This window comes from Falco cherrug, chromosome 1 (genome assembly GCF_023634085.1).
Source record: "Falco cherrug isolate bFalChe1 chromosome 1, bFalChe1.pri, whole genome shotgun sequence".
NCBI lineage: Eukaryota > Metazoa > Chordata > Aves > Falconiformes > Falconidae > Falco > Falco cherrug.
Genome location: NC_073697.1, coordinates 77,063,266 through 77,081,308, shown reverse-complemented (window position 1 = coordinate 77,081,308; position 18,043 = coordinate 77,063,266). Strand labels below are relative to the sequence as shown.

Here is an 18,043-nt window from a genome sequence, read left to right as displayed (position 1 = left end):
AAAGTTTCTTTCAGGCCTCTTATTAATCTCTCCTTGAGCCTTCTGCCTTTTGAACAACTCCCTCTCTGCTGTTACAATACTAAAATACATAAATAAATGTTCAGTTTTACCGATTTTGTTGTATACCAGTTCCTAATGAAATTGAGTGAAATTTATAGTGGATTCTATATAGTGGAATTAATTTGTATTGTTCTGACTCCTTACTTGAGAGAAGTGCTGAAAAGAAGGAAGAGTCCCTGTGAAGCCACAGCGTGCCTTAACAGAATGGAGGACAAAAAGATTGCAATATCGATGGCAGTTACTGTTTATCTCTGTGCAAATAAAGCAACCAGCATTGAAAATCCTGCACAAATGCAGACCTTTTCCCAGAAAATGTGCAGTTTAGTTTGAGTGAGGGCCCGATGTACATTGGCAATTTGAAATGGAAATTTGGGGCTCTTGTCTAATGTGGCTGGCTAATGGGGGACTGTTGCACCATTTAGGTGTGATCAGCTGGGTAATAGTTAAGATACATGTTACTAACATAATGCTCGGAGCCATCGCATTTCTACATGGTGCCTTTTGTAAAGCTGCTGCATCAGTCTTGGCATCTAGGTTTATTAAGGACTGGGTGCTTAGGAAAGTATTAATGCATTCAGATTAGGGCAAGTTGTATAGCCTCTTTCACCAATTGCCTATTCTGAGAATATGACCTCTCCGTATATTTTGTGTTTTGGTGTTGTCAGCACTGCTTAAGAGCCCACTGTTCCCGTTGCTTGGTTTATCTAGAGGTTTGCCATTGTTACAGAAGTATTGTTATAAGCATCTCGGGCTACTTTTCATTAAGCAACCACTGCTGTGCTATCAGGGGCCGAAGACAAGAGAGATGGAGACAGCTGGTTGCTCTAACTACATCTTCCCCAGGAGTGTTGCGATGTCCTGCTCCCTCTGGTGGCTGCTCAATTCAAGACCCATAATTAAGGTGAAAAATACAGTATTGCCGAGAAACGGGAATGGTATGTGCCCACTTTTACTCCCTTTACTCAATTCAGCCTTGAAAAGAGATCAAGCTGTGGGATGGGATTAAGAGTTGGAAGTTACCTACTTCAGGAGATAATTGAATTGGGATTTCCCTAGTAGCTTTGCAGGTTTGAAGCGGCAGAATGGGTGTTAACTTTCCATTCATTTTTTTTCAACAGCACTTCATGTTTATACTTAAATTTTTTTCTAGTGAGCGAACACTTTTCGGTTGAAGTTACTCTTAGCAACAAGATACTTTGAAGAAGCTTGCAAAATAAACAGAGAAAAACAATGGCTCTGTTTGGTGTGAGTTGCCTTTTTCCTTTTCTTTGTCTTTCTGAGACAAGAGTGGATGCCTTAAAAGCCGTTGTTTTCTGCTTTGGTGGTCTTTTTGGCAAAAAAAAAATTAAGCTATTCTGAGTTTGTGGAGTTAAGTGAAATAATGTTGAGCCAGTTATTTTTCTCCTGATGATTACGTTTATGTTTTCCTTGAGAAGAAAAATTGTTCGGCCATGTTAAAGGCAATCAAAAAAGATAATTTTCCCATGCTTGGAGGGCAAGAGAATCACCAGTTAAAGCAACCTGACCCTTTCTAAAAGCAACTGAAACACAGCATTTCTGTCTGCCTTCTATCTTTGAATGCTGCAAAAAGGCATGATGTGTCCATGCTATTGATGAAATATACGCAGCACGATTTTGTAAATAAACACTAGATTTGCCAGGCAGTTGTAGTATGAATAGCAGACCTTTATGTCCTGATGTTTTCCTTGACTCTTCCGCAGTGCTTAAAACTTGGCACTAGTCTTCCCAACCTCAACCAGGAGGCTCTGAAGATTTCCACCTCATCTGCTCCACCTGCCAGCTCCTTGATTCCTTGTTCTTTACGCTGCTGCTGAACAAAGATGATATTTCTCCCGCACTGGGTGTATTTGTATAAGGGCAGCAAAGGTTTTGTGAGGAGTGGATACTAGTGAAGAAAATCTTTTAAAGTATGGGCTGCAGGAGGTTGGAGGATGATCAGTTCTTACGGACTGTGAGACTGCAAGTAACTGGCTGTGCAAATTGTGGATTGGAGGACAGGCAGAAAGAACTTTCTTCTGCTGGCAGAAAACCCACCCATGTGGTGTGTCTCTGTGCTATCTGAACTAGCTGGCAAAATCTGCTATAGTAAAATTAGAATGATGAGAGCACCACACAACCTCTGGGGTAGTTGTTGGTAAATCGAGAACAGGTCTGCTGTGCTAGCACAATGCCTGAACTACACACTGTTCTCTGTCAGGTTAGGGAGATGATGCTGATTTTCAAGAACAGTTCATTAACCAAAATAAACTTAGAATCAAACAATCCAGTTCTGTAGCTTATGAGTACTAGCTGCTTAGGAGTTCCTAGCCTTTTTGACTACAGCTATAGACACGGTATTATTTTAGCAACACAAGGATAGAGAGACCAGTACTGCTGTCTCATCCCTGGAAGCTTATGTCTGGAGGGTAGTGCTGGTCACTGGAAATTAAGTTTTTTCCTGTAAATTTCCCATGCCAGAATGCGGACTGCCCTGTTTGTTCATCGTGCGTGTTAGTCCAGCAAACATTCAGTGATTGCTTTAATCTGACATGTAGTTTTGGCTTCCAGACTTTAGAACTGAAGGATACAGAGTATTGTGCTAGAAATACCCTGTCTTGTCCTGTGCTGTTTTATAGCAATTTATGTCTTTGATATAGAGGAAAATCTGTAGTGCAGGTTTTGATTTTCAGATCTTTGCATCTGTACAGTCTTCTTGCTTATTTCTGTTAGAAAAGTTTACAAAGCAGTCTCTCGGTTGTTGCGGTAAAACGTATAGAGTAAAAGCTGTGGGTACGCACTTTTGTGACCCAACTTTTGCAAGCCAAGGATTTGCCTGCAGAATGCAGGAACGGGATCTGCAGGTGTGTGTGTGTAAATGTAGTGTGTGTGTATATAAAAAACCAACCAAACAAAATGGCCTGTTTCTTCTGGGCTTTCATATTCTAGAGGTGTGTGATATTATTTGAATGGGTGCTTGTGCATAATGGCAAAACCAACATCTAGAATTGCAAAATTTAAGCACTAAATTGAAAGATTCAACTCCTTGATTCTCTTGTTACGTTTGATACTAAATCAAATTTCAAAGATGAAGTTCACAATAACCTTAAACAGGTGCGGGTTTTATTTCGACTTTGAAATGCTAACTGTGTGCTTGTAGGATTGTATTTCCCTTTGGTCTTCTTAGTAAGACCAGTGTACATGTGGATGATGTGCTTTCACTAGGTTTAGCAGTAAATAAAATGTGTAAAAAACAAAGGTAATGTTTCCTGCTTCAACATTTCAATAAAACCAAAGGGGAAAGGGAATTGCTCTGATTTCCGGAATGAGCAGGTTGCAGCAGCGCAGCTGGGCTGTGGTGGATCTGCTGACTGGATGTGATCTGAGGGGGAGAGCTCTCAGACACTGTGTTTACATGTGCTCCAACTCTTTTTTTTTTTTTTTTTTTTTTTTTCTCACTAGTTTATTCACACGATCTCTTTAGAAGCAGGAAGGTTTTGTCTGAGTACTGTTAGATTGGTGCTATGTACATAACGGGGAACACTGATAACAAGCGACAGATGGCAAGCAGATTTCAGTAGGAAGTCCTGCCTTATTTTTTTCTGTGCTCACAGGTAAGGAGGTTACATGAACAAACGATAAAGATGGAAGGAGCCTTTGTGTGTTTGAACAACTGTTGCTGCAACTGGTTTGAGCTATACCATGCTGTTTCTAGCTAACAGAGTAGCACACGGTGCGATGAAATGGAGATTGCTGTGAGTCAGAAACACAATAAATTATACGCTCTGGCTATGACAGCTCAGTAGGAGCGCCTGTGGATGGAAAAAACATTAGATACTTTTTTGAACACTGCTGACATGCTCTTGTTCTTCTGTACAAGACAAGTTCTTCAGTGAAGTGTTTACTAACACAGGAAAATAGCTTTCTGTTTAAAATACACACAGGTGGAATCGGAAGTAAAATTACTGTGGTCTTTGGTGATTATGTATAGCTGTAAGAATTTCTTTCTAATTGCATAGTGGATCTTTCTGTAATAAATGAATAAAAACACATCTAATTTTAGAATATATGTATTTTAGGAGGACACAAATCTCAACTGCTTCTTTCAGGTAGTTCCAAAGTCACACGGTAAGAGATACTCTGGACTTAAGAGTATAACCGCTAATATGTGAATTCTAATAACACAACACAGTGGATATTTTGTAATGCTTATATGATAATCTTAACTCTTAGGATAAATATTTTATACTTTCTTTGAATATCAGAGCTTTCAAAATTAAAAACTTTTAGAAATTTATCTGGAGATGGCTTTAGCAACTGATAAATTGTTCATCAAAAGAAGTTCACCTGAGTTGATAAGATAATACTGTGAAGATTTTTATTTGTGGGTCACTGTCATTAGTGCAAATAAGCTACTTGAAATACAAGATAAACAAAACCCTTTCTAAAAACGCAGGAAGATTCAGTATCTAGAACACCCAGAAGTCGAAGAGTTAATGATGGGGCTGCACTGGATTCAGTGTATTTGCAGATGTTGCTGCAACCAACTGCTGATTTTTCTCCCATCCTGTCAGGGAACTCTGCCAGCCATGATTCATGGAATGATTTTTTTGCGCTGAGTAATCTGTGGTTTTTCTTTTTTCCTCTTCCTTCTCCCTTATTTTTACCCTAAACTAAAGTCCTATTCATTTCAGCTAGAGGGAGGGGAAAGTTCCACAGCATTAATACAAAACATTAAATACACTGTGTTTTGAGTAGAGCAATTTTAACAAACATTAAATTTGCAGTAATTTTACTTGGTCTTAGGTAGAGTAATTCAGTGCAGAAAAACTTTTATAACAGAACCAACTTTTGTTTTTGCTAGTCATACAGTGTCACATTTCTTTTAAGACTTCTGTACTAGTATCGCTAAAGAACTTCCAACTTTTGTGCTGATACTATGCCTCCTTTCTCACAGATCGCTCTGAAAGAAATAAACCAGACTGCCGCTCTTCAGGGTAAGAACCATATTTCTATATTTATTCTTCCCTTCTTTTCCTTTTTTTCCTTATTTTTTTCCTTTTATGGGATGAACTAGGAAATTAGCCAGAAAACTAAAAATGCCATTCTTCTGCTTCTCTGTTTTGGTAATGAAATACCAAAATAACTGTGTTAAAGGTAGTTGGTTTATATTCCTCATGGGCAAAATTTTGCAAGGAATTAACAGGGGTTACTACACTGTAATTGTATGCGCTTAAAATCCAGGGGCTTGTTTATGTATCACGTACAGCATTGTTCGGTAAAACTGTGGTTTAAGATAAGAAGTCTTCTTGACTTTTATTTCTTTGGACTGTTTGCTTCTGTAGCAATATAATAATTCTTAGTTCATTAAAGAATAGCAATACTTTGTTATTTATTCCATTAAGTCTGATCCCATCATACCTAATGTTTCAAAACTGAGACAAAACATTTTGTGTTTATTTAGAATTTCCATCAGCAATTGCCATGAACTTCTAAGCCATTGATTTGCAAGGCCACATTTTCCCTTAAGCTTCTGAATATTCCATAGTTCTCCTTCTTATCGTCTCTTTCTATTTTGCCTTCTTTCCACACTCTCCCTCTCAGTTCTCCACCAGGGAATAGGATCTTGTCCATATCCTGTGCTAGATAATGGGATTTTAATGAAGTAAAATGATAGAGCAGACCAGCTAACACTGGCTTTCCCAGTCCTTTGCGAAAAGCCTTTTCACAGGATGCCCCTGGTGTCCAGCCTTCTGATATGACAGGACCTTTTCATTTGATTTTTACAGTCTGATTTTTTTTTTTAATCACATTTTTACAGTACAGTGGGGTAGCTTTTATAGCTAGAAGAACAGAGGGAACTATAGCCTCTTCTTATAGCACAGCTGATGTCTTGTATCTGCCGTGTGACGTGATGGAGGAGAGGATGCTTTTCCCTTCCCTCTCATATCCGCAACAGCGCTATAGCTGTTTCCAGCATTGTGTTTAAGTTGCAGGGGAGTATTACCTTTGTCCTTGATTACTTATATCTATTTAAAGCATCGATCACTGTTTTCTTTTATAATTAAAACTACTTAACTTTTTTCTTAAAATGATGCAGTTACAGTCTACATGTTTGAACTTCTATTAGATCAAGTTGTATTACAATGGTTTCAAATAAATCCAAGCCATTATCAAAAGGAAAGCTAACTTTATCAAAATGTTTAGTTTAAGGTTGAAACAGTTTCATCTGTGCCCCCTTCTTCTGGCTGGTCCTTCCCACCAGTACCTTTTTGCTCTGGAGTGTATTTTACAGGTTGAAATTTGGAACCAAAACCAAAATAAAACTTTAGATTTTTTTCATGAAATTGGGAATTCAAATGTGGACCCGCCCTGACAATAAAACACTGCCATATGTTGTCTGGGTTACAGTTTTCAAATTTTCAAGTGGAAAGTACAGAGAAATTAACAGTATAATATAGGTTGCTCATAATGTTGAGAAAAATGCAGCTTTTGGTAGTCTTTCATTCCTGTCAGTAGTTCATGTGCTTTCTAACCGGATCTTACATATCTTCTGCACCCTTCTCAGTTTTGTTGGCCATTGTGTCATGACAGAGCTGCTTTCCAGGATGAGCTATGAGGAAGAAAAGTCATTGTTTAAAGGGTAGCGTGGTTTTGTGCATGTCTCGCTGCTGCTTCTAGGCTAGAGCAGGAGCAGCCTCCTTACTTAGATGATGTACTTTGCTAATTGATACTGCTACACTCTTCGGTTCATCTCTAATTATAGTTGAAAGCATAATCCTGTGGTGACAAATTGCTGGGTGAGATTCTTATCTCCAGTCTGGGCATATCACATCTGGGAAGGGAGCTGCAACCACGTGACCAGAGCCCCTTGCTGTAATAACTGAGGGAAAACTAAAGAAAGAAGTACGGAAGACTTAATTGAAGTGAAAGCACACTTCTCTTCTAACACGGGCAGCCCTTCAGAGCTGTTTGAGTTCTGCTGGGGACTGTTTTATGGCTTATGCCATTTTATGATGAGCTGCCACACCCATGACGCTGTCCTCTCTGGAGGTAGTTCATGACAAGGGAAGGAGAAAATGCAGTGGCTCAAAGGCATCTTGTCTCCTTTTTCCTTAGGCTGCATGTTCTGGTATGCATCTCTTAAAAATGTGACATACCATCCTTCTCATAACCTAAAGTGGAATAGAAATGACCCTGCATATCTTTGTACTTGGACTCAAAGTCTAACAGCAGTAATTTCTGCACTAGGATTACTATAAAATAATGTACATATGTATATACATATATAAAATAATGGAGGTGGACATGGGGGTACTAGCTGACCAGATGAAGACATATGTAGTGAGCCTTAAGAAAGGTAGATATCCTAACATGAAATAGTGGGCGTAGATGTTTCCAAAAGAGAGCCAGAGAAGTATATTATTTCATACAAAGCCCTGGTGAGATCTTGCCTGGAAGTCTGTCCAGTCTAATCACAAATGTGGAACACTGGGATAAGAAGAGACAAAAAAGTGCCCAACCACCACCCACCTCCTCCTCAGGCTGTTTAAGGTTAAGTTTTAGTCTGGAATGTGAGCAGCTTAAAAAGATGACATGACAGTATTCCTCGTGATTGCAGGAGTCTCAAGCTTGTCCCTTCCAACATCATGATTTTAAATATTTCTGTGTCTGTGTATTTCTGCATCAGCTTGTGTTTGAGCCTTTGCAGTTTTAGGGATGAAGAGCTCATATACAATGAAACAGGAACAGTTTTAAAACTGAGCTCAGACATAATTCATTTGCAATAAGAAGCATATAAAAACTGTTCTAGATAGAACAATATATAAATGGTGTTTAATATAGTTCCTTTTATAAGATGATGCCATTTAGATATTGCAGGGTGAAACATTTATAGTGGTGTCGTGGTTTGACCCTGGCTGGCAACCAAGCACCACATAGCCACTCGCTCGCTCCCCCCCACCCAGAGGGGTGGGGAGGAGAATCTCAAAGGAATGTAAAATTTAAGAGTTGAGATAAGAACAATTTAATAATTGAAACATAATAAAAATGAAAGAACAACAATAATAATAACAGTTACAGTGAAAGGCAGGGGGGGAAGGATAAAATCCAAAGGGAAGGGGAGAAAGCAAAACAAGTGATGCACAGTACAACTGCTCACCACCCACTGACCAATGCCCAGCCAGTCCCTGAGCAACGATCCCCAGGCCCCAGCTAACCCCCCAAGTTTATATACCAAGCATGACATCCCACTGTATGGAATATCCCTTTGGCCAGTTCAGGTCAGCTGCCCTGGCTGTGTCCCCTTCCTATTTCTTGTGCCCCTCCAGCCCTCTCGCAGGGCCCAAGGAACTGAAAAGTCCTTGGCTTAGTATAAATATTACCTAGCAACAACTAAAAACATCAGTTCATTATCAACATTGTTCTCACATCAGAGCCAAAACACAGCACTGTACTAGCTACTAAGAAGAAAATTAACTCCATCACAGCTGAAACCAGGACAAGTGGTATCAGGAACTCTGACAAATATTCTGGTTTTCTTACTAGCTTATCAAATGTTTAGTATGGGAGAAATCCTACAGGAAGATGGAGTATTGTGGGTGGTAATACTGGGTTCTAACATGACACTAGGAAGAAATTTGGGGAGTGGATGAACCAAAGACCATAGGTAAGAAAGAAACAGATACTAGGTAATGCTTACAAAATCTGCATTACTACACTGTCTTTTGCCTCTTCTGGCAATTAGCAACCATCTCTCATGCAGAAGAGTTTAGATTAAGTGAGGAGTAACAGAACAGGGCTTGTGGATATCCTTTTCATGTACCACTCTGAACTGACTTTTTTTTTTTTTTTAATGTTAGCACATTAGTAAGATCAAAACAATCTTCCCTGAATCCAAATAATACCTATTGCTAAGTGAAATTTTTGTCAAGAGACATTTAATTTCATGACCTAATGTTAACCATCCTTCAACTGTTTTATTTCAGACAGTATTAAAAATAGCCTGTACTGGCAACAGTGATCTGTATTTATCAATATTTCTTGGTTTTACTGTCAGGTCACACACTATTGGTTCTGGTAGCTTCAGGTCATGCATTGCTGTAACACAGCACAATTCTACAATAGAAGTGGACCCTTTAGTCCTATGACTAAATGTTTTCAAACTGAAAATTGCCTGATAGTAATAGAATAGAAGGTTTCAGGCATCCACATTTTTGCAGTTAATCCCTGAGCTTGAGTAAAGCTTGTAGAAGGTACTGGATTAATTTCATTATGGTTTGGGGTTTTTTTCCCTTTGCGGTAAGGATTATGGATCAAAAACCCCTGCAACATGGTCTTGTAATGTGATATAATTCACTGTAGTTGCCTTTACCTTGGAAATAAGAGGATGAAGGTAGCTAGACACTGCAACAATTTATTGAGAGATTTAGTAGCATATCAATCACTTGAAGTCAAGTAAGAGATTTTGATTTTCTTAAAATCTAGGAGTCTACTGTGAAAGCTCACTCTCAAAGTGGGAAGGGGGAAGACATAACTGGTGCATTTCTAGAAATACCTTCTAGGTTTTACTGGCATATAATCTGCCTGCTGATTGTAATGTGCTAAAGTTCTTTTACAGCTGTTTGCTGCCTTTTGATTGAACTAAATTGGGCTTTTTTTATTTAAAATGCATCAAGTCAACAATACAAATAGAGACAACCCTTCTTTTGTTCCTTTATAAAGAAGCACTTGAAGTGACTGATGAAAGGGGCTACAGATCCCTTTAGTGATGATCTGGTAAATCAAGCTATCACTTTTATGAATGGCATTTTGTCTCTTCAGTTTTAGGTCTTTTTATTTAGCAGAATTCCATTAGTGAAAGCTTCTCTGCATTTCTGTTTTCTCTGCTATGTAATGTTGGTCCTGTGAAACTGTGTTTAGTAAATATTAAAGTAATGGTCTGATTACATCTTAAGAATGTGTTTTCCCAGATCATCTGTGAAGCCTGAACAACACCTTTTAATTAAGATCTTAAGCCTTTAGCATAACATGAAGGGAGTCTTAAGGCACAGGCCTGAGATCATAGTGGAATTGTCCTCACTTTATAGTTAAACCAATGTGCTTTTACAAATCAACATGCTTTTGAGGTCTTGAGAAAACAGACAGTAACAGGATTTTCTATGTTGTAACCATTACGGCCAGTCTGCAGTCAGTCATTTAATAATTCCAGCTTTGCATATCTGAAGGCAAATATGAGAGTCCTTCCTTCTGCTGCAGAAATCTTGCTAGCTGATAACCTCTGAAGCCTGGGGTTCTAATTTGAACCCTCTCACAAATTGCTGCTGACACTTGTGCACTTAACAGCTTTGCTTGTTTTGTCCTCAGGAGTAATTTCAGTGCTAACTTTGTAGGCCACCTAACAGACTTTGTGTATTTTAGGTAAATTTAAAATCCAGGGTACTTTATTGAAATTGGGCATTGAAAAGAGCAAGAGGTGCTCATGTAACTACATGAGTGCTACAGAAGACCTCCACTTCTCTGTTGTGCCTTAGTCAAATGGGTAGTGTAGAGAGACTTCTGATGCTACAGCTGCTTCTGTACTGAGAAATCACAGAATGGTGGAAATGTTGGTGGGAGGGGACCTCCAGAAGGTCATGTAGTCAAACATCTTGCTCACAGTGGGAAGATGCTAACACTAGATCAGGCCAGTGATGTCTTTTTCTAGCCGAGTCTTGAAAACCTCCCGAGAGAGAGACTGAGCCCACTTATAGGCTGCTTGTTGGTTTTGTACTAACTCTGTTGCCAAATGATAATGCTGTGGGAGAAAGTGTCAAAAGAATGGGCTGAAATCTAGTTCTTTAGTTCAAACACTGGACTAGTTAATACCCAGAAGAACCAGATTCATTCCTACAAGCATCCTGAAGTACAGTTTTTCATTATTGTCATTCAAAAGCCTTGTGTTGTCCACTGGCAATGTCTGCATTACCTTACCAATACAGCTGTTCCACACAGGAAAATTTCAGGCTTTTGCCCATCCAGCCAGTGTTACAGGCTGTAATACAGATCCGAAGTTTGAGACTTCGAGCCTTGCTGACACTCCATCTGAAAAGGAAAGGTTGTGTGTAAGAAGAACAAAAGAATGTTGGGGGATTACTCTTGGTTTAGTTACATTCTTACTCTTTATATTTGGCTGTTACAATTTTTAAGGCTAAGGAGTAGCAGGTTACTCTTGGTCTAAGCATACTTCTAGGCTGTGAAAAGAGGAATGTCCTGCTTTTGTGCATTCCCAGTAGGTCAGAAGTTGATGTAATAAAAGTATCTAGTCCCCTAAAACCCTTAGGGTCCAGTTTCACAACTGCCCTAAGCTGAGCTAAGCCTGTGCTACTCCAGAAGGAAGGATCTCACTCCCTTCTTTGGGCTGTTATCAGTGCTTGTGCGGTTACTTGGATCAGAAGGCTGATCTCAAGGGAAAAAAACAGCTGGATCTCCACTTTACAGATGAAGCAAGTTCAGCAGAGGCGGGCAGAGTGATTTCTTGCAAATTGCACAATAAACCAATGGCAGAGCTAGAAGCAGGGGCTCAGTGTTATGACTTTTGTTGTTGATATCTAAAAAGCAGGATCATGTGGCTCCATTTTTTTCACTCTGCGAGCTAAATTTTGGGCTCAGTCATGCAGAGCGTGGTGCAATCTGACTGGTTAAGCATGGATTTAAACTGGTGAAACTTGAGATAGGAATCTGCTTATGTGTCTTTCTTTTGTTTATCATGTGTTTCTGGTCAGCAGCACATGCTGTGCATGTCAGAGATGTCCCTCCCAGGAGTAGAATAAGCTGGAGCAATTTGTCCAGCATATTTCTTTGACAGCTTCTTTACCACAATAAATCATTATGTTTCATTTATTCTTTGCAGTGTTAATTTTCCCTGCTCAGTTTATGCTTATCTGTAAATGAGAAACAAAATATCACAGGTAGAGCAGAGGAATAAATGGCAGATGGGTTCAGCTTAGTTGTTGGCAATTAGGGATTGTGTGGGTATCTAAAGCCTGTTGCTGTGGGTGTTTGTTTTAATGCTGCCAATTCATCACTGTTGTGTTGGGGATTTTTGGCTATTCATTTCACAGATAGCAGTAAAGAGTTATTGTGAAGGGCGCATCCGAGCCAGCCTTCCAGATTCCCTATTCCTAAACAGGGAAGAGGGATTTATTTTAATAAAAGAACGCTGTGTTCCTGGTTTCTGCAAAGGGAATTTTGAAGGACTGTTTGCTTTAGTGCCCTGAACAACTCCTTCCGTTGTCTGGACTGCTCTCCAGTGCTTATGCTAATTCATAATGGAAAATAATGCTGAGAATGGTTGTTGAAGGAATAAAAAGGTTCATCCTCCTTCTTCACTGAAAGAATTTCCGTGCTTCTTTGGGTATCCTGTGTACATGAGTAAGTTTCACTGTCCCATCACCTTTCAGAGAGTCCAGTAGAAGATACTGAGGACCAACCAAACACAAGGCCACTCTCCTTGTGCATTAGGAGAATTGTCTGAGGCATAAATAACCTTGATAGATCTTAGTTCTAAAAAGTGATTTCAGGAAGCACACAATTACACATCACAGTTTTGTTAATGATGGGCCTTTCTTTTAAAAGGTCATTTGGAGATTTCACTTTTCCCTTATAAAATGGTAATAATTCTCTTTAAAACAACCAGATGGCTTTGTCTTGTAACCCTGCTCTGAGATGGATGGAAGATGGGGGGAGGACTGGAATTGTCTGTTTATAAGTAACATGTGATGGACCAAATTAATTGGTCACGATTATAATTTGGCTTCTTTATGATTATTCTTTTTCCCCAAAAAATCCATTTCAGTGACAAAGAGCACATTAAATTCATCTGGTAGATGGGAAAGAGGGCTGGAAGAGAATTCTTTCCAAAGAAAAATTTGTAATAGTCTCAAAGAAAAGAGAGGAGGAGAAGCTGCTAAGGGAAGCCTGTGGGATATGTGTCCAGGCCGAGTGTGCAGACTCAGCAGGTTATAAACATCCAGCTCAGAAATAGTAGTAGTAGTTTGGTTCTCTCTAAAATAATTTCATCTTGATATGTTAAGAGTGCTAGAGCTGATACTTGAGCTTTGGTTTATTTCCATAAGGATTTTTGTAGGTTTCTGTCTAGGTTCAGGTCAGTATTTACATTTTTCTTCACCCCTGGAATTTGAGTGGGAGAGCTCAGTTTGAAGTTATACTGTGCTGGTTTCCATGGCCTCTTACTTTGATGTGCACAAGAGAGAAGAGATTGTTACTTCTTTCTTTTCTTTTTTTTTTTTCCTCTCCTCTTTTACTGTACTGCTCACCTACTTTGTCATTTCACTGTAAGTTATTCTTTGGTGTCTGCAGATTATTGTAGTATCAGTAATCGGTTACCTTAAGTAGCATCTGATTTGGCAGGTTGAACATTGAAATGATTGATCAGGTACTCTTTCAATGCATGGTACAGTTGCATCCTCACTACATCATGGGGGGAAAATATTCTTAGTGAGGCCTGTCATATTGATAGTTTCTTCCTTCTTCCTGCATTTCTCTCTAATGCTTGCTGTGCACTTTGCTCAGCTGTACTTCAGGCTCTGATCGTGTCATTTGTGAGACATTGCATTTCTGGTTTTGCTACAAGATTTGTCTTTCCAAAAGCAGTATTTTGCTCAGTGCAGGTATCACCATTTTAATTTAGGCCTTGTTTACATATGGGATTTGTCCTAGTTTTGGCCATCTGTGACAAACCACAAGTTCAACTGAGCTAGTACTAGCCGGTAGTGTAGACAAGGATGAGCTGCTTTTGCATCTGTTTCCAGCTACTTCAGCTCCAGGAAGAAAACTAAGATTCAGTGGTACAAAAAGTCATGGTGCCTGTTCCCTCGGAGGCTGCAACCAACACAGGTCCTAGGCAGGTCCCTTGCTACAGAGGACTGAAATTAGACCACACAACCCTAAATGTGGAAAGCATTCATGTAAGTATGGTCTTCATAAGTATGCGTAGCTGCATTTTAATCTTGAGAGAGTTGTTATGAGAGGTTTGTCATCTGTCCTGGTTATAGTGGACATTCCCATATCCTGACACTTGAGGCAAAGGTTGACTTTCAATTAAAGAGAAGGTCCAAATCTAATCATAGTGTTCCAACCACAAACAATGATTACTTTGTTAAATCTCTCTTTTGATCTACAGCATAGTATCTAGTTCAAGCAGGAGTGCATCAGTGATCTCATGTTATATTAAGCAATATTTTTGCTTGGAACAAATGCTTAGTGGAAAGAAATAGCTTTGGGTTTACTATTACAATTCTTCTGTTCCATGTCACCTGGACTTCTGCTTCCCCGTCCCCTCCCACACCAGTATCTACTATTAATACAATATTATTTCAACAATCCTGATACCATTTTATGATTGGACCAGTTCAGGAAGTTTCCTTCCTTTCCCAAGGACACATTTCTTTTGGCCAGCTGCTTTTAAGACCATTGTGTTGTTTTATTACCTTGTTTCCACTGCCCCTTCAAAAATACTAGGTCCATGAGCAGCTAAAAACGTGTAGTGCTCCTGATGGGTAAAGGCTGGACAGCTAGAAAGGAAGAAGACAGTATCATGGGACAAGTGCAGCAACGACAGCTGCAGGAGGGGCTTTCTCACCACACCTTAGTGGTGTAGAGGACAGAAGATTATTTGCATTACTGCCCAATCTACTTCCTTCTGAGGTCCTTGATAAGGAAATGTGTTCTGTTAAATGAACGTTTTACACTGTGAACAGACTACCAGTGCTTTCTGTTAATAGCAGCATATTTTTTTACATCTAGGACAGATCTGAAATGATGACACAGTTCTCTGTATTTCTTTTAATTACAATTCCCATACTGTCTTTTATAGGTTTTTAAAATCATGTCTGTTAGTATTTGAATTGACAAAACGCACTTCTTACTGCAGTAACTGCCTTGCTGCACATGCTAAACAGGTATTTTGCTTAGTGTAATACAGATATACTTGAATGGCAATATAAAGCAAAATCATTAAAGTTCTTGGAGGGTATAAAATACAAATTGCCAAAATTATTTTCATGTTAAAAAATAATCAGAATTTTCAAATGTTTTTAAAGAGTAAAAACCCAAGATTTGCCCTTTTATCTTAAGAATCACAGAATTGTTTAGGTTGGAAAAAACATTTAAGATAAAGTCCAACCATTAACCTAGTGCTGCCAAATTCAGCACTAAACCATGTCCCTAGGCGTCACATCTACGTGTCTTTTAAATAACTTCAGGGATGGTGACTCCACCACTTCCCTGGGCAACCCGTTTCAGTGTTTGACAACCCTTTCAGTGAATGATTTTTTCCTTATATCTGATCTAAACGTCCCTTGACACAATTTGAGGCCATTTCCTCTTGTCCTGTCACTAGTCATCTGGGAGAAGAGACCTACCCCCACCTGCCTGCAACCTCCTTTCAGGCAGCTGTAGAGAGCAATAAGGGCTCCCTTGAGCCTCCTTTTCTGCAGGCTAAACAACCCCAGTTCCCTCAGCCGCTCTTCATAGGACTTTTGCTCTAGACCCTTCACCAACTTCATTGTTTTTCTCTGGACGCCCTCCAGCACCTCAATGTCTTTCTTGCAGTGGGGGGCCCAAAAGTGCATTCTAGGTGCAGTCTCAGCACCTAGAGTGCTTGGCACCTCAGCAGTGCCAAGTACAGGGGGACAGTCACTTCCCTAGTCCTGCTGGCCACACTATTTCTGATACAAGCCAGGATGCTCTTGGCTTTCTTGGCCACCTGGGCACACCACTGGCACATACTCAGCCTGCTGTCAACCAGCATCCCCAAGTCCTTTTCCACTGGGCAGCTTTCGAGCCACTTTGCCTCAGACCTGTAATGTTGCATGGGGTTGTCATGATGCAGGTGCAGGACCTGGCACTTCTTGTTGAACCTCACACCAGCTGGCCTCAGCCCATCATTCCAGCCTGTCCAGATCCCTCTGTAGAGCTTTTCTATCCTCAAACAGATCAACACACCTGTCCAACTTGGTGTCGTTTGCAAACTTACCGAGAGCCCACTCAATCCCCTCATCCAGATCATTGATAAAGATATTAAACAGAACTGGCCCCAGTACTGAGCCCTGGGGAGCGCCACTTGTGACTGGCTACCAACTGGATGTAACTCCATTCATCACTACTGTTTGGGTTTGGCCATCTAGCCAGTTTTTTACTCAGCGAGCAGTACACCTGTTCAGGCCATGAGCAGTCAGTTTCTCCAGGAGAATGCTGTGGGAAATGATGTCAAAGGCTTTACTAAAGGCTAGGCAGACAACATCCACAGCCTTTCCCTCATCCACCAAGTGGGCCACCTTGTCATAGAAGGAGATGAGGCCAGTCAAGCAGGACCTGCCTTTCATAAACCCATGCTGACTGGGCCTGGTTGCCTGGTTGTCCTGAATGTGCTGTGTGGTGGCACTCAAGATTTATCTGCTCCGTAACCTTCCCAGCACCAAGGTCAGTGACAAGCTTGTAGTTCCCCAGATCCTCCTTTCAGCCCTTCTTCTAGGTGGCATCACATTTCCTAATTTCCAGTCAACTGGGACTTCCCCAGTTAGTGAGCACTGCTGATAAACAATTGAAAGTGGCTTGCTGAGTACTTCCACCAGCTCCTTCAAGTGCCCATGGCTGGATTCCATCCAGCCCCATAGGCTTGTGTGTGTCAAAATGGTGTAGCAGGTTGCTGACAATTTCCCCTTGGATTATTTTGCTTTCATTCTGCTTGCCATCCCTGTCTTGTGGCTCAGGGTGCTGGGTACTTCAAGAACAAATGGTCTTACTATTAAAGACTGAGGAAAAGAAGGCATTAAGTACCTCAGCCTTTCCCTTTCCCACTGTGTTTCCCCTCACATCCAATAAAGGATGGAGGTTCTCCTAAGCCCTTCTTTTGTTGTTAATGTATTTATAGAAACATTTTTAATTGTCTTTTATGGCAGTAGCCAGATTCATTTCTGGTTGGGCTTTGGCCCTTCTAATTTTTTCCCTGCGTAACCTCACAGTGTCCTTGTGGTCCTCCTGAGTTGTCTGCCCCTTTTTCCAGAGGTCATAAACTCTCCTTTTTTTTTTTTTTCTGAGCTCCAGACAAAGCTCACTGTTCAGCCAGGCTGGTCTTCCCACCATTTCATCTTTTGGCACATGAGGACAGCCTGCTCCTGCACCTTTTAAGATTGCCTTCTTGATGAATGTCCAGCCTTCCTGGACCCCTTGGCCCTTCAGGACTGTCTCCCAAAGGACTTTGTCAATCAAGCCCCTAAACAGGCCAAAGTCTGCCCTCCACAACTCTGAGGCAGCAATTTGCTGACCCCCTTCCTTCATTCTTCAAGAATTGGAACTCTATCATTTCATGATCACTTTGTGGAGCAGACCAAAAGTCCACATATTCCACTATTCTTATTCTGTCGTTGCTAATGTCTGAAGTAGAAGCCTAAGGAAGCAGATAAAGAAGAAAAGCATGCATTGGAAAGCATCCATGCATTCTGTCAGCATCCAGATCTGTGTGGCTCGGGGCCCTTCAGAGGGATGATGTTTGTTTTTAATAGCCCTCAATGGGTTTTCTCCAGGGTTTTTTAAAATTCATATACACTTTCAGCACCCACAATGTTTGTGGCAAGCAGTGCCACAGCTTAACCTCATGTTGCATACTGAAAAGTCTCTGACTCTTTCAAACTTGGTGTTTGCTAGTTTTATATAATGGTTTCTAGGTTCTGTAATTTAAGAGAGTGAGCTGTCATTCCCTATAGCTTTGCTGCTTCTTGAGAAATTTAAAATGCCGTTGTCCTGGTTTAAATAGATTGCGTTAATCAATTAGGTAGTTTTAAGGAAAAGGTCACTATTACTTTTGGAGGCCCAGAGGCACGTTAGCAAGGGGAGAGGGAGATCAGGTTTTTGGCTGATTTGAGAAAAAGGACAGGAACAATTTACTGCCTTTGGAGTTAAGGGCTTCGCTGAGAGTGGAGGTTAG

General features: G+C 40.3%; 1 protein-coding gene across 8 annotated transcripts in view; it reads left to right on the top strand.

The window, feature by feature from the left end:
• SH3D19 (SH3 domain containing 19) overlaps positions 1-18,043 on the top strand; it is an 86,360-nt gene that overhangs the window by 12,605 nt on the left and 55,712 nt on the right. For 7 of the 8 annotated variants that reach the window (XM_055722979.1, XM_055722801.1, XM_055723041.1 and 4 more), the window contains exon 2: positions 5,015-5,054. In XM_055722979.1, the coding sequence (XP_055578954.1) occupies positions 5,015-5,054 (40 nt within the window). Of the gene's footprint in view, positions 1-4,136; positions 4,186-5,014; positions 5,055-18,043 lie in introns of all 8 variants that reach the window. The other variant, XM_055723146.1, reaches the window with a different exon arrangement.